The following is a 12133-nucleotide window of genomic DNA, read 5'->3' on the forward strand; positions in this document are numbered from 1 at the left end:
GTTTCATTTATTTATAATAATATGAAATGTATGGAAACCCATATTATTAATAATTTATAATGATCTAGAAATTATTAAATTGGTTTAGTCTGTAAACGGCATTAACTAGTTGCGAATTATAGCTCAAAAAGTAAGTGATGTATATTACTGTATACTGAATGGAAAAGGGTCTAAAAAGTAGGTAAATAAGCTTGTCTTTTAATATACCCGAAATAGAACAATGCATACTCGACCTTTCAACTGTAAAAGCAAAGATAAAAACCTTCCACTATGAGAAAAACTAACTGATGGATAACAAATTGCAGCTGACTAAAAAATCAGACACCATCAGGCAAGGGGGGGGGGCAGCGGCTTGGGCCAGGAGCTGCTGCTGGAGGATGTTGGAAGTATTCGAAATTGTGAAACAAGCTTTGACACATTTCGATGTTTTGCTCTGAGGGCTTGTGTGGTATGCAGAAATCTGGACGAGTTGGCAATAACTTGCGACTGATAAATGATGTTGGGTTCGTGGCGCGAAGTCAACTATAGAATTTCTCTATTTCGGTCAATCGAGCTGATGCTGATGTGATGTGTGAGTGTGTGCGGCGGTGGGGTAGCTGGGGTCTATTGAAATGAATGTGCGGGCATTCCTTTGGCTGACAGTATTGTGTCCTCATTCGCCGTCGCTCGACAAGCAAAATATGTGGCCAAGATGTCACTCGGCGTGAAGCGAAGTAGAGAGAGAAGCAGCCGTCGTCGCAGCGATATGTGGGGCTCATGTTCCCTAATGTTGTGCAGTCGCCGACCCCCGCCCGCACAACCCTTTGCCCGGCTGTCCAAGCGATATTTTGCATGTTGTCGTGTTAGTCTCGTTTCATCCTCGCTTCTGATGTCCTCGCTTTGACAGCGCGACCGCTGTCCTCAGACCACCATCTGCAGCTCCTCCTCCTAACATTGTCTTATTGTTTGGCGTTTCTTCACCCCTTGCACTCCCATTTTTTATGCCCCCCATTTCGCTTGTTTTTTTGCTTGACATTCGTAAGATGAAGCGACAGTCCGCGCGTTGCGACAATCGCCACACATTTGAATTTTATTGGCTCGCCTGTCAATGTTCCATTTCAAATACTCGCACTCACACAGATCCACAGAAAAAACTTAAAGACAGCTCCATATGAAAAGGCAAAAACAAAGCTGGTGAAGGATGCTCAGTGAATAGCTCTCTGATTAGTTTTCTTTTTGATTTCACCCACATGACAATTCAAATATTCTGCACTTAGCAACATTCCTTTCTATGTGATAAATATATAAGCTGGTTAATTGAAGAGTTAAGATTCGTGAGATAGACTAAGACTTGTAGGTGTGAGCCTGAAAAGCAACACATACATCTGAAGTCGTTTAACTTTCGCTGATAGTAAAAAAAGCTGAAAGTCTAAAGAATAAAAGTTCAGCATTTAATTATATACGGATCCTTTGCCGAAACTTCCTAGGAACATAAGGTTCATATCTATTAACTTCGCGAGTAATCAAAATAGTTTATTAAGTTCCAGTCTCTACCAAGTACTTTATGGCTTTATAATATGTACAGGCAGTTACTCTTCTTGTTATATATATCCAAACTAGTTGACGAGTGCCAGAGGACATGAACGCCAAAAATTGTTTGCATTTCTTTACTCTTCATTTCTCTTTTCAACATAAAAACATATTTTTTTGGATGTTAGAAAATTTGTTTAGTGGGGTATAAAAATCTCCCATTAGGATAAGAGGTTACTCGGAGTAGGCTATTGAGAATGGTTCACAATAGCTTATTCTATATGACAGCAGAGCATGTTCTCTCTACATTAATAAATGAGGTAGAATAATAAGAACTTAACTCTCCTTCGGTAAGATGTCTATAATGTATACAGCTTCTTATAATTCTCAATTACATAGGGAAAGGAGAATAGAGAGTTCACTCAAGCTTCCTCTCCTATTGCACTTCTAGTAGATATATCTATCTCTCTGTCCTGCTGTTGTTGTGTCTCTTACCAAACAGCGACAGCTTCCCAAATTTGTTAACAATTTCTCAAAACAAGCGACGAATTTGCTGCTGTCGAGTGTCGGCTCTGTCGCATCTGTTGGCAACGTGTTGTCATTGTTGTTGCAACGCCTACGTCCTGTGTAGCCTGTGCAGATCTTTGCAATTTGTTGCGCCAGTTGCCTGTTTTCCAGCTTGGCGAAAAATGCGGGTGACAAAAGTTTCTGCTGTTACTGTTGTTGTTGTTGCTGCACACAAGACTTGCAACCGGCTGTGGCAGCAGCCGTCACACGGCAGCAGCTGGTAAAACCTTTACGACTCACTTTTGAAGATCCCTCAATGCGATTAGAGAACATTTACCGAGTGCTCAATCTTTGGCTCTTCACTTGGCCAACAGGCGTGGGATAGTTGTGGGCCAAGTGTATCCATGAGTCGTGCACACCCTCGTAAGTGAAAGGCACATGAAAACAGCTTTTTAATTGAGTTCGCACCAGCGTCGGACAACGAATTAACCCCAAATGATTGAGCAACCCACTTAAAAGGCTTTCACGTAATAAGCAGGGCATTCCGGGAATCAAGATGAGACCAAGGCCAGCGAGCTAGACGCTGGGAGTGACTGCGTAGGTTGGACAACAAAGCGCAAGGACGCCCGGAGGCAAGTCGCATGGAAATATCGCGTCGTTGTTGAAATATCCTTAAAGAGGGCATTTTAGTTTTGCCACAAAATGTGTAACAGATAGAAAGAGCACGGTGCGCCTTTATAAAGTGTATGTATAGCTAGGTTTTAATATCTCTCTCCAAAAATCTCTCAATACATATGGAGGAATCTAGAAACGAACCGCTATATTTAATACTTGGCAAAGAAGTTATTGGAGAAACTATTTTCTTGTTGAAGAACCTACTTTGTTTTTCAATAGATCTTGCTTTTCACCGTGTTCCTTACATATGCGCCAATTCTTATTATAATTGTACTAATATATCGTTCCAAAAGGAAAGAATAAGTCGAAATGAATGTATTGACTAAACTTCATTCTTTCCCCAACATGTCAGCAAACCCGTATCAAACTATATTATAAATAAAATATTTGTCCCGAAGCACTTCTAAGACATGTACCAACTAGGGTATTTGATGTTCGGTATGCCTTAGATAGATCTTCTGTCTCGTTGTCATTGTCGTCACTGGCTCAGCCACTGGAGTTGGTTCTGGGTGTACCCATCAAAGTGTTGTCACTGTCAGAGCAAATGTCACAGACACATCAGGGATTAGCGCAAGTAGAAGGCGATGGGCGACCCACGGAAGCCGGATTTAGGGGTTTATGCGCGGCCGACAAATACTCGTACTGCAAAAAAGTCATAGAGCACCTGCCAACCACCCACCCGCCCATCATTACGCACAACAATAATATGCGCTCGTCCTTTAGGCAAACAAAACGATGTCAACCGCAATAACAACAACAACAATAATGAGGGCAAACATCAACAACAGGCAGCGACGCCGGCGACCACCGCACGGCTCAAAGTCAAAGGATTGGGCCAAGGGTGAAGCAAGGGGTCTGTCTGTCTGCCCGCGCGTATGTGTGTATGGGTGTGTGTGTGTGTGTGTCTAGTGCCCATTTCGTCATTACTTCAACCACATTTACATGCGTCAAGCCCGGCGAACCTTTGAAGCGTCCGGATGGCAGCGCACCAAACTGTCAGCGGGCCAACCCCCGTCTGACCAGCCACCGTCTCCTGCCCCTCTTATATACCTTCTCATCAAGCGGCTGCAACTGGTGCTGCTCATCTTCCTTCTGCCGCGTCTGTCAAAGTCTGTGGGCGGCTTTCAAGTTGCCAAACCGGGAAGTTTCTTCGCTTTTGATGCACGCAGCCCTCCTTTATCCCCTTGTCACATTTGCCTCCTCATTACGAATGTCCTGTGGCATTGTCAACATGTCCTACGCATTATAAACGAATTACTGTCGTCTCTCCGGTTCGTTGGTCTCCGTGTGTGTGCTTCTGTTTTGAGTTGAGCCAGCAAGTTGGTTAATCGCCGGTAAATTTAATTAGACATCGGTGTGGGTAAATTACGGTAAATAAATGTCTGGCAATATGCGGCCCATAATGGGGCGCACGTCTCTCGACTTTTTAGCCATTTCGAAACGTAAATAAACTCACACAAAATGTATATGAAATGTAAATTGGCTGGCAAACAGAGTTAAAGAGTTCAGACCAGAAAATTCACATGTATAGAGCTTTACCTGGATTTTCACCTGACTAGGGTAAGCGTTTATAGGTAATACACGCAGATTTAAAAAAGAAGCTATACACATCACTTAAAAAAAAACAATCCACAAATAGTAAAAAATATAAATGAAGCAAAAAATAGCTAATATTGCCAATGAAACTAAAAATTATTATTAATAAAACAAAATATTCATAATTAAAATCTTAGTCACAATTCCGTGAAATGCACGTGAAAATGTTATTTTATCAAAAATCTTATGAGCTGCATAAACTATATGTTTCTTAGACTTCCCGCTTTATTTTTAGTATATCTATTGTGATTCCAGCATATCCTCTTTGCTTCATCTTAATTTTAGTTAATCAAATTAACAAGGTCCTCCACCACTTCCCATTGCAACATTCCATTTGATTATCGCGCGTTTTTTTTGACAACGTTGGCAACACGGACACGAACGCGATGTCCTGGCGCTGGTGATGGCAATGTCGATGGCAATGGCGACGCATCGATTGTCAAATGTCAGTGTAAAATTTTATTACTTCAATAACTTTGCCGTTATGAGGACTTAATTTATGAGTCGCAGCAACAATGACAGGGACAGCTCCACACAGAGCACATGGACAACAATTGGAAAAAGGCAACTGCTGCAATTTTTGCCCCATGTCCCGTGTCTAGCGAGTGTGTGCTTGAGTGTGTGTTATAATGTCCTGTTTAAATGCAATAATTTCAGCTGCAATTTTCAGTGACCCCTCGCCCTGTCCTGTCCTGTGTGTGTTCTGTGTGACGACCAACTGACTGCCAGCTTGCATTTATTTATTGCTGACTGACGTGGCCCACGGCCCGGTTCCGTTCGGCTCGGCTGCCACGCAGGTGGAACCAACCCAATCCCCCCTTCCGCCACCTTCTCCGTTGTCACAGTTCAGGCCGCGTCAGTCTGTCTAGTTGGGGAGTCATAAAAACGAAAGTTATGACGTCGCCCCTTGGATTTATGGGCATTTTGCAGAATTATTGTTATTTATTTTATTGATGTCCCTTGCCTTATGCAATTGCTAAAAAATATTTTGCTGCATACATTACAGCGTCGCATCGGAACGGGCTGCAGCTCTTCCAGGTTTTGTTGGCCAGGGAATGGAGGGGGTGCGGGGGCAACGTTGAAATGCACAGCAGCAACAACAACTGTGGCATTAAATTTTTACCCTGTCAGCGCAATTTATGTCCTTGACAGCGATAGGCATTTCCTTTGAAGTTTCAAGTACTCGACATACGACTCGCGGCTTTGCCACAAGGAACAATCGCAGGCAGTTTAAGTCCTTTTGGGTCCAGGGTGCAACCGACACAATTGTCTAGCTCTGTCACTCTCTGTACGTGTGCGGGTGTGTGTGAGTTGATTTTCACAAGTGATTGCACTTCAGAGAGCCAATGTTGCCTTCGGTGCGAGCCGAGTTTTTGCATTTCAACGGCGTCGCTCGCAAATCGCGAATATTTTGACGGAAACGTGTCATAAATAGCACCGCATGCGACCATAAACCTTAACCCTACCCCCCACTTCCACCCTCCAGACAGAAGCCAACTAGCTGGCACTTCTTCGGACGGAGTTGATTTAGATGTTTGCCTAGCTTAACCCCTTGTAGGGTTGTCGACTTCTAGACTACCTGGTTTTAGAGTTAAACTTATTAAAATATATTTGTTTGTACGAAAACAGTTTTGAATGAAAGGACAAGACAGGACAACATAATGCACTAATTATTGATTGGTTTTAACCAGCCAGTAATTAAATTTATTTTTTTACGAATTTTTCTTCTAAACTTTTACTTTATTGGATTTAGAATAATATATATATTACATTATTATAACTAGCTTAGATGATGTTTCGTTGGTTGGGTCCCTCGCGGACCACGGGTTAATAAGCGAATTATTTGAACAGCGCTGAATCGGATATTTATTGTATAAGCATTAAAATGGGATATCTATGGGATATCGGGTGGATGACAGGTGGATGAGTAGAATCAGGTTGTTGATTTTGTTATACAACACTGGAGATGATTTATACATATTTATCGAAAAGTAATAAATATTTTTTCGTTTTTAAAATTTCATTTCTAACAAAAAATCATAAATATTAACAATGCTTCTCGATCCAATATAATTTATTGAACGTTGTTTTTATAGTATTTTATTTTCTATAGAGAATAATTTTTTTGTTTGCATCGAGTTATCAACTGTATAGTGGTAGTACAGTTGTGTACGTATGTTAATCAAACCTCTTTGTAAACCATATTCGTAGACCTAAACCATGCACAGCAGCGCTGTAGGGGCTTAGCAGACTATTTTGGTAAATTACAATTTGATTTTCGGCACAACATTTGGCAAATAAGCTGATAAAAAGCTAACCCATCGACCCGACGCTCCCAGCTGCCAGTTGATGATGACGGAATCGTGTCAATATCCAGTGGCGTCGGGCACGTGTGAAGAGCGTAAATTCCAGGCCAATGCTAATGGTTCGCAGGCCGCCTCCCAACTGGCAGGCCGAGATTTCAGTTGGAGGAGTTGGCATTTTTGGGCTGTGCAGGGGGTGGCTGGCTGGGCTCTGATGTTGGCGATTTTCGTTGACTCCAGCGGCCATTAGCACGTGCACACATTCCAAAGATTGGACCGAACGGCAACTCTGGCAGCATCGGTTGCGTTGGCGTCGTCAGCGGTGGCGGCGGCGGCGGCACATAATTTGCGCAAATTACCGACAACGCGTTGCCATATTTTCCATTGGCAATGATGCCGCAGGGTCTCTTGACTCGCTTTCTATTTATGGCTTGGCCGGATGATTGCCCCACCGCCGCCGCCACTGCGTTCGCCTGGGCCTTGGCACGGACAGGTGCGAAACAAGCACGGCGAAGCACGAGTGCCAGGACAACGTTTATCAGCAGTCCTGCCAGTCGCTCCATGCCAGGCAGCCAGCACGAACTGCACAAATCATTTCCGAATTGCACGAAAGTTTGTCTCGCTGCGACTCTGGCTGAGATGTGGAGCAGCTTGGCAGGACATAAGCTGCGTCCATAACTTTGCCTTGTTTATGTTTGTGGGATGTGATGCGACCGATGCGACGGCAACTATGCAACAAAACACATAGCCTCCCTTTCACTCGCTCTCTCTCTTTTTTGGGATGCCCTTCGGAAGCCTGGGGATGCAATGTAGTAGCATAATTTTGGTTTAGGTTCGCCACAGTGCAGTGGTTTCTTAGCGGAATGGGATGTGAACAGTGCAAAATGTGCAATAACATTAATTTTTGGCAGTTTTTTGAATAACTGCTAAAAATATTAGTCTATTATTAAACTTGGGAAACTTAAACCAAACTTCTAGTTATGTTATTAATCACAATCAACTGTTATATTTATCTACGAAGGAGTACAGATGCATTTTTTAATTTGTAGGAATTGACTAGTTTCCATATTATAGTTATTTAATTTATAATTTTCAAAGTGATTGTATGTAGTATATATTTTTGTTTATTATACATATGCTCAAAAATATGTACTTTAATATCTATAAATTGCTTGCAGCCCAAACTGAAACTCTGCCGATTCAACTTATGACGAGTTTTCTCTGTTGACGAGATGGGTTTGGAATTTCTTAAAATGTATTTGAGTTATTTGCGAAACATATCTTGCCTTAGTTGATATGCTCCTGATTTTCATTCAGTTCTTCAACATGGCTGACAATACGGACTGCGTGTTGTTGCGTCTGAAACGGTTGTTAGCCTAATACGAGTGTGTCCCTAAACGCCTTGTTTACCCCAACGCGTCCTTCGTACCCTGAGCAAGGTTAAATTTTAGTCCTGTGTCTGTGATATGTATGAGCGGTACGTGTGAATGGCGCTTCCAAATGCTGCCAGAGCTAAAGTTCCCGCTGCCTGGCGCTGCTTCTTGGCACCACTTACATTGATGCGATGTGATGCTGATGCTGATGCCGTTGCCGATGGCGATGCTGGGGCTGATGCCGATGCAGCACATCGGGCGTCAGTTGGTGCTGCTCAGATGGCAGCTTTTGTTATGCTCGACGCGCTTCCATCACGATTTCCATCCATTTCATCCGTGATGCAACGTCACGCACAGCCATATACAATATCAAATTCGCGCATCACTTCCAGCCTGCTATCCAGCTCCGACTACGTCTCGGCAGTTCCTCTGTTGTGTCGTCATGTCGCATGCGTCAAATGAATGTTTCATACTCCGAGCGGACCACGTGCCACCGCCTGCACTCGCGCCATGGACTCATCTGTTTTTGGGCAGCGGCGTTTGATTAGTTTTCCTAGATCGACTTGATGTCCTTGTCCTTGTCCTCGTCCTCGTTTTGCTTGAAATGGTAATTGCCAATGCCCAGAATAGGTATGAAAGCAGAGAAAACTCTCAAATGTTTGGTGCGTGTGGTAATTTCATGGGATTATTTATGAAGACTTTCCCCATATCACTCGCATTACCCATTCCAACAAACATTTAGCTAAAGCTAAAAACAATGTACACAATTCTTTTGTTTTTAACAGTCTCACAAATATGTTGTGTAGTCTGGATAAATTCTAGGAATTCCAGCCAGATAATCTATTGTTATATATTCAACACTCTTGCATCGACTTCTTATAGATAGCTCTGTGTGGATTAGAGTTATGCAACCGCAGCTGCTTTGAATACCAAATATATTCTTTGCAATCCCCAGTTCTATGGTGAGCCCATTAAGTATGATCCCCGCCCCTGCTGCACAACATGTACGATATTTTGCACATTTACAAAGACTGCAAAAAAAGTATATATACGTATATCGATTTGAGGAAAAAGTTTTGAAACAGTTATTGGCATCATCAATTGAAGTGTAAGTAAACAACATTAAAAATAATTGCAACTAAATCCAAGCGATTGCGCCGCCATCACATTTCAGCGGAGAAATGGCTGCTGTTGCTGCTGTTGCACCAAGTGCCCAGTGCCTGTCCCTGGGCAGGATTCGCTTCCATGGAGCAGCCAGCTCTCAGAGAGCAGTTGAATGCAACGGCGCAAAAGCTTTCTCGAGTGCATAAATCTGTCGCTAGAATTTCCTTTTTCCAAGTCATTTTATGATTATGTGAAAGATTTTTCCGGCACAACTTGCAAGCCATCTGAACGGGTGTGTGTGTGTGTGTGTGTGTGCGTGTGTGCCTGAGTGTGTATAATGCAACTGTAAATTCTTTTCGCTCAAGTCGTTTCAGCATCGCAATTGAAGCCACTTTGATGTTTGTTCCGACTTCGATGTCCCAATAATTGGCGATTTGAATGAAATTATATACCAAAGTTTAGGCCCTAATGGAATCAGTTCCTGGATAAGTTTCTTCACGAAAAATCATCTGAATTAAAATGAAGCAGGGGGCACACAAAATTGTGCTTTTAAAAAACTAAAAATTACTTTGAATTATATAATATTTATTATAGATTTTCAACGATGTCTAAAATTCACAACTAGTATTGGAATAGATAACATAAAAAAGTTCTTATTTATTAATAAATATAATAGTCTTAAATGTCTGAGAAAGAACTGTTATAATTCCCAACTAGTGGGCGTATGTACTTTGATGTTTGCTTTTAAGGCACACAATAAAGAATATATAAGTATTCCGTTTGCTTGATGGAAGAGATATATGGTCAGCCTGTAAGCCGACGAGGTCTGCTTAAAAAGATTTTCCGCCCTGTAATTACATTTTAAAAGAATAGAATGCACGACAAATTAAAAAGCCTTTTTTAGCTTAACTTACTCGCGTTCCACCCAAGGCTGTTGGAAGAGACTGTGAAAGAACACGTTTAAAAAAAAAAACCCCCCATCGACAACTACTGGCTACGTTTGTTGAACTATTGTACTGGCAGCTACACTGCTGTCAGGTAACTCCGGCATATTTTGATCCTCCACGAGCTTGTTTTTCGGATTTTCTATAACGGCCGTATTTCCAGCTCCCTGTCCTTGAGCAGTTTTCGGAGCCGACTCCAGCTTCACTTCAGCAACAGCAGCAGCAGCAGCGTTCTTTTCTCTGTGGCGTTTTTTAACGTGAACCCGCACGGTGCTCATGCCCCAGGCCATCTTTCCATGTCTAGCTAAAAGCAGCTCATTGGACTCCTTGGTGATCTTCAGTACCATCTTTTGGCCCTTGCTGTCGGGCTTGACAGTAACCACTTGCCAGTCAGCGGTAGGTATATCCGGATTTTGCCATTTCAATAGATCCATAGCCTGCTCCCTCGGCATGACCCGCGGGAGTGTCAGCTTCGCTTTGAGAAGCGGCGGAATCCATTTTTTATTGACAACCTCGAGCTTGGCGTCTGGCCATGGGGCATCCATGGCCGCCACTGTCGTGGAGAGCCATTTCATGGCGTGGTCATCTCCGCAACCGATAAGCTTGACTCCAGTTTGCCAACCGGCATCATCAAAGCGGGCGGGTATACTGTCGGGCTTGGCCATGCTTTGGAGCAGGGCATCCACCAGCTTGGTCTCGACCAACTGCCACTGGCTTGGTGAAATCTTACCGGAGAAATTGCTTTTATCAATGAGCGCCACAATCAAATCATCATCCTTTCTGGCCTCATTCTCAATCCTATCGGCTGTTTTATTTTGGTTGCAGGGCCGCTTTGACGCAGGCGCTTCAGTCTTGGAGGAGCGCGGTCTTTTGTAGGCTGACGACTCCTCAACCGAATATTTGCCATCCCTTAGCTTAGTGGCTCCTGGTACATCGAATTTATCCTTCTTTTTGTCACTGGCCTGCACTTCGGGCTTGGCTGCAAATTGCTTGCCCTTGGGTGTCACTGGTTCGACTTTGACTTGGGGTATGGGAGAAATTGAAATACCCGTTGCCTCCGCACACGCAACGGCTTGACTTTCGCTTTGGAGCGAGAACTCGTTAGCGGCCTGTGGACGAGAACTGATTTAATGATACGTTGCATTGGCTATGGGCATTGTTGATCTCTACCTTGGGGGCGGCAGGCTGAACTGGAATTACTATGGTACCTATGGCATTGCCACACGATTCGCACTCTGCTTCATTTTTTATTGGCTGAACGAGGTTCGCTTGCGGCACGCTTAGATTGATGGCAGTCGCTGTGCAACGACCTTGGCCTGCTTCCACCAAAGACGAGGTGTGACCACTGGCGACACGTTGAGGGGACATCACCTCCCCGTGCCCGCCGGTGGTAGCGGTCACTTCTTCCACCGACGTTTGGACTGATATCCCAGCCCGAGTTGTTTCTATATTCACCTCCATTTCGATTTATTAATTCAGGAAATCACCCCTAGCGTTTTATGCCTACCGCCAGGCATCAACACCTCTGAACCATGGCTCCGGATTTTTTGCGGAACCTTAGCTAGACACTGCATTGCCTGGATGAAAAGTGTGTATCGCCGGTTTCATCCAAATTAGGCAGTGCCCATTGCCCGGCCGGCACCCTCGTGGAGGGTTCAGTTAGAGGATTTTTGCCGGCCCTACGAAAAAATAATGAATTGAATTTTACTCAGCATTTAGGTCTAAAATATTTCTACTAATGCACATGAAAAATAAATAAAGCTTTTATAAGTATCAGAAATTTTGATCGCGATGCATTTCATTGGAAGCTAAATCTAAACCTTGGAATATTCTTATTCACAATATTTTAACTTTTATCTAAATTCTTAACTATTTTTATAAATAACAAATATTTATTATTTTAATTTTAATTTTGTTTATAGAAAATTGCCATCTTTTAAATGAACTTTAATTTTGGAGGTCGACGAATTAAAAAAAAGGTAAGTAATATTTAATTATTTTTTTGCCATTGGGAAACTGAAATATATATTGATTATTTTCTATTATTATTATATCTATTATATTATTTAAAGTATATTAATTATTAATTTTGTGGTATTTTTCAACATTGATCTCGAATGCT

General features: G+C 42.7%; 1 protein-coding gene across 1 annotated transcript; it reads right to left on the reverse strand.

Annotated features, from left to right (window-relative positions):
* Positions 1-9719: 9719 nt before the first annotated feature.
* LOC115758979 lies at positions 9720-11690 on the reverse strand. The gene is made up of 3 exons (XM_030699782.1): positions 11182-11690; positions 9982-11120; positions 9720-9915 (listed from the first exon to the last, which is right to left on the reverse strand). Exons 1-2 carry the CDS (start codon positions 11470-11472, stop codon positions 10062-10064), a joined length of 1350 nt encoding a protein of 449 aa, XP_030555642.1. The 5' UTR covers positions 11473-11690; the 3' UTR covers positions 9720-9915; positions 9982-10061.
* Between the last annotated feature and the right edge of the window lie 443 nt (positions 11691-12133).

This window comes from Drosophila novamexicana, unplaced genomic scaffold (genome assembly GCF_003285875.2).
Source record: "Drosophila novamexicana strain 15010-1031.04,08,12 unplaced genomic scaffold, DnovRS2.1 tig00000193-arrow-pilon, whole genome shotgun sequence".
Classification (NCBI taxonomy): domain Eukaryota; kingdom Metazoa; phylum Arthropoda; class Insecta; order Diptera; family Drosophilidae; genus Drosophila; species Drosophila novamexicana.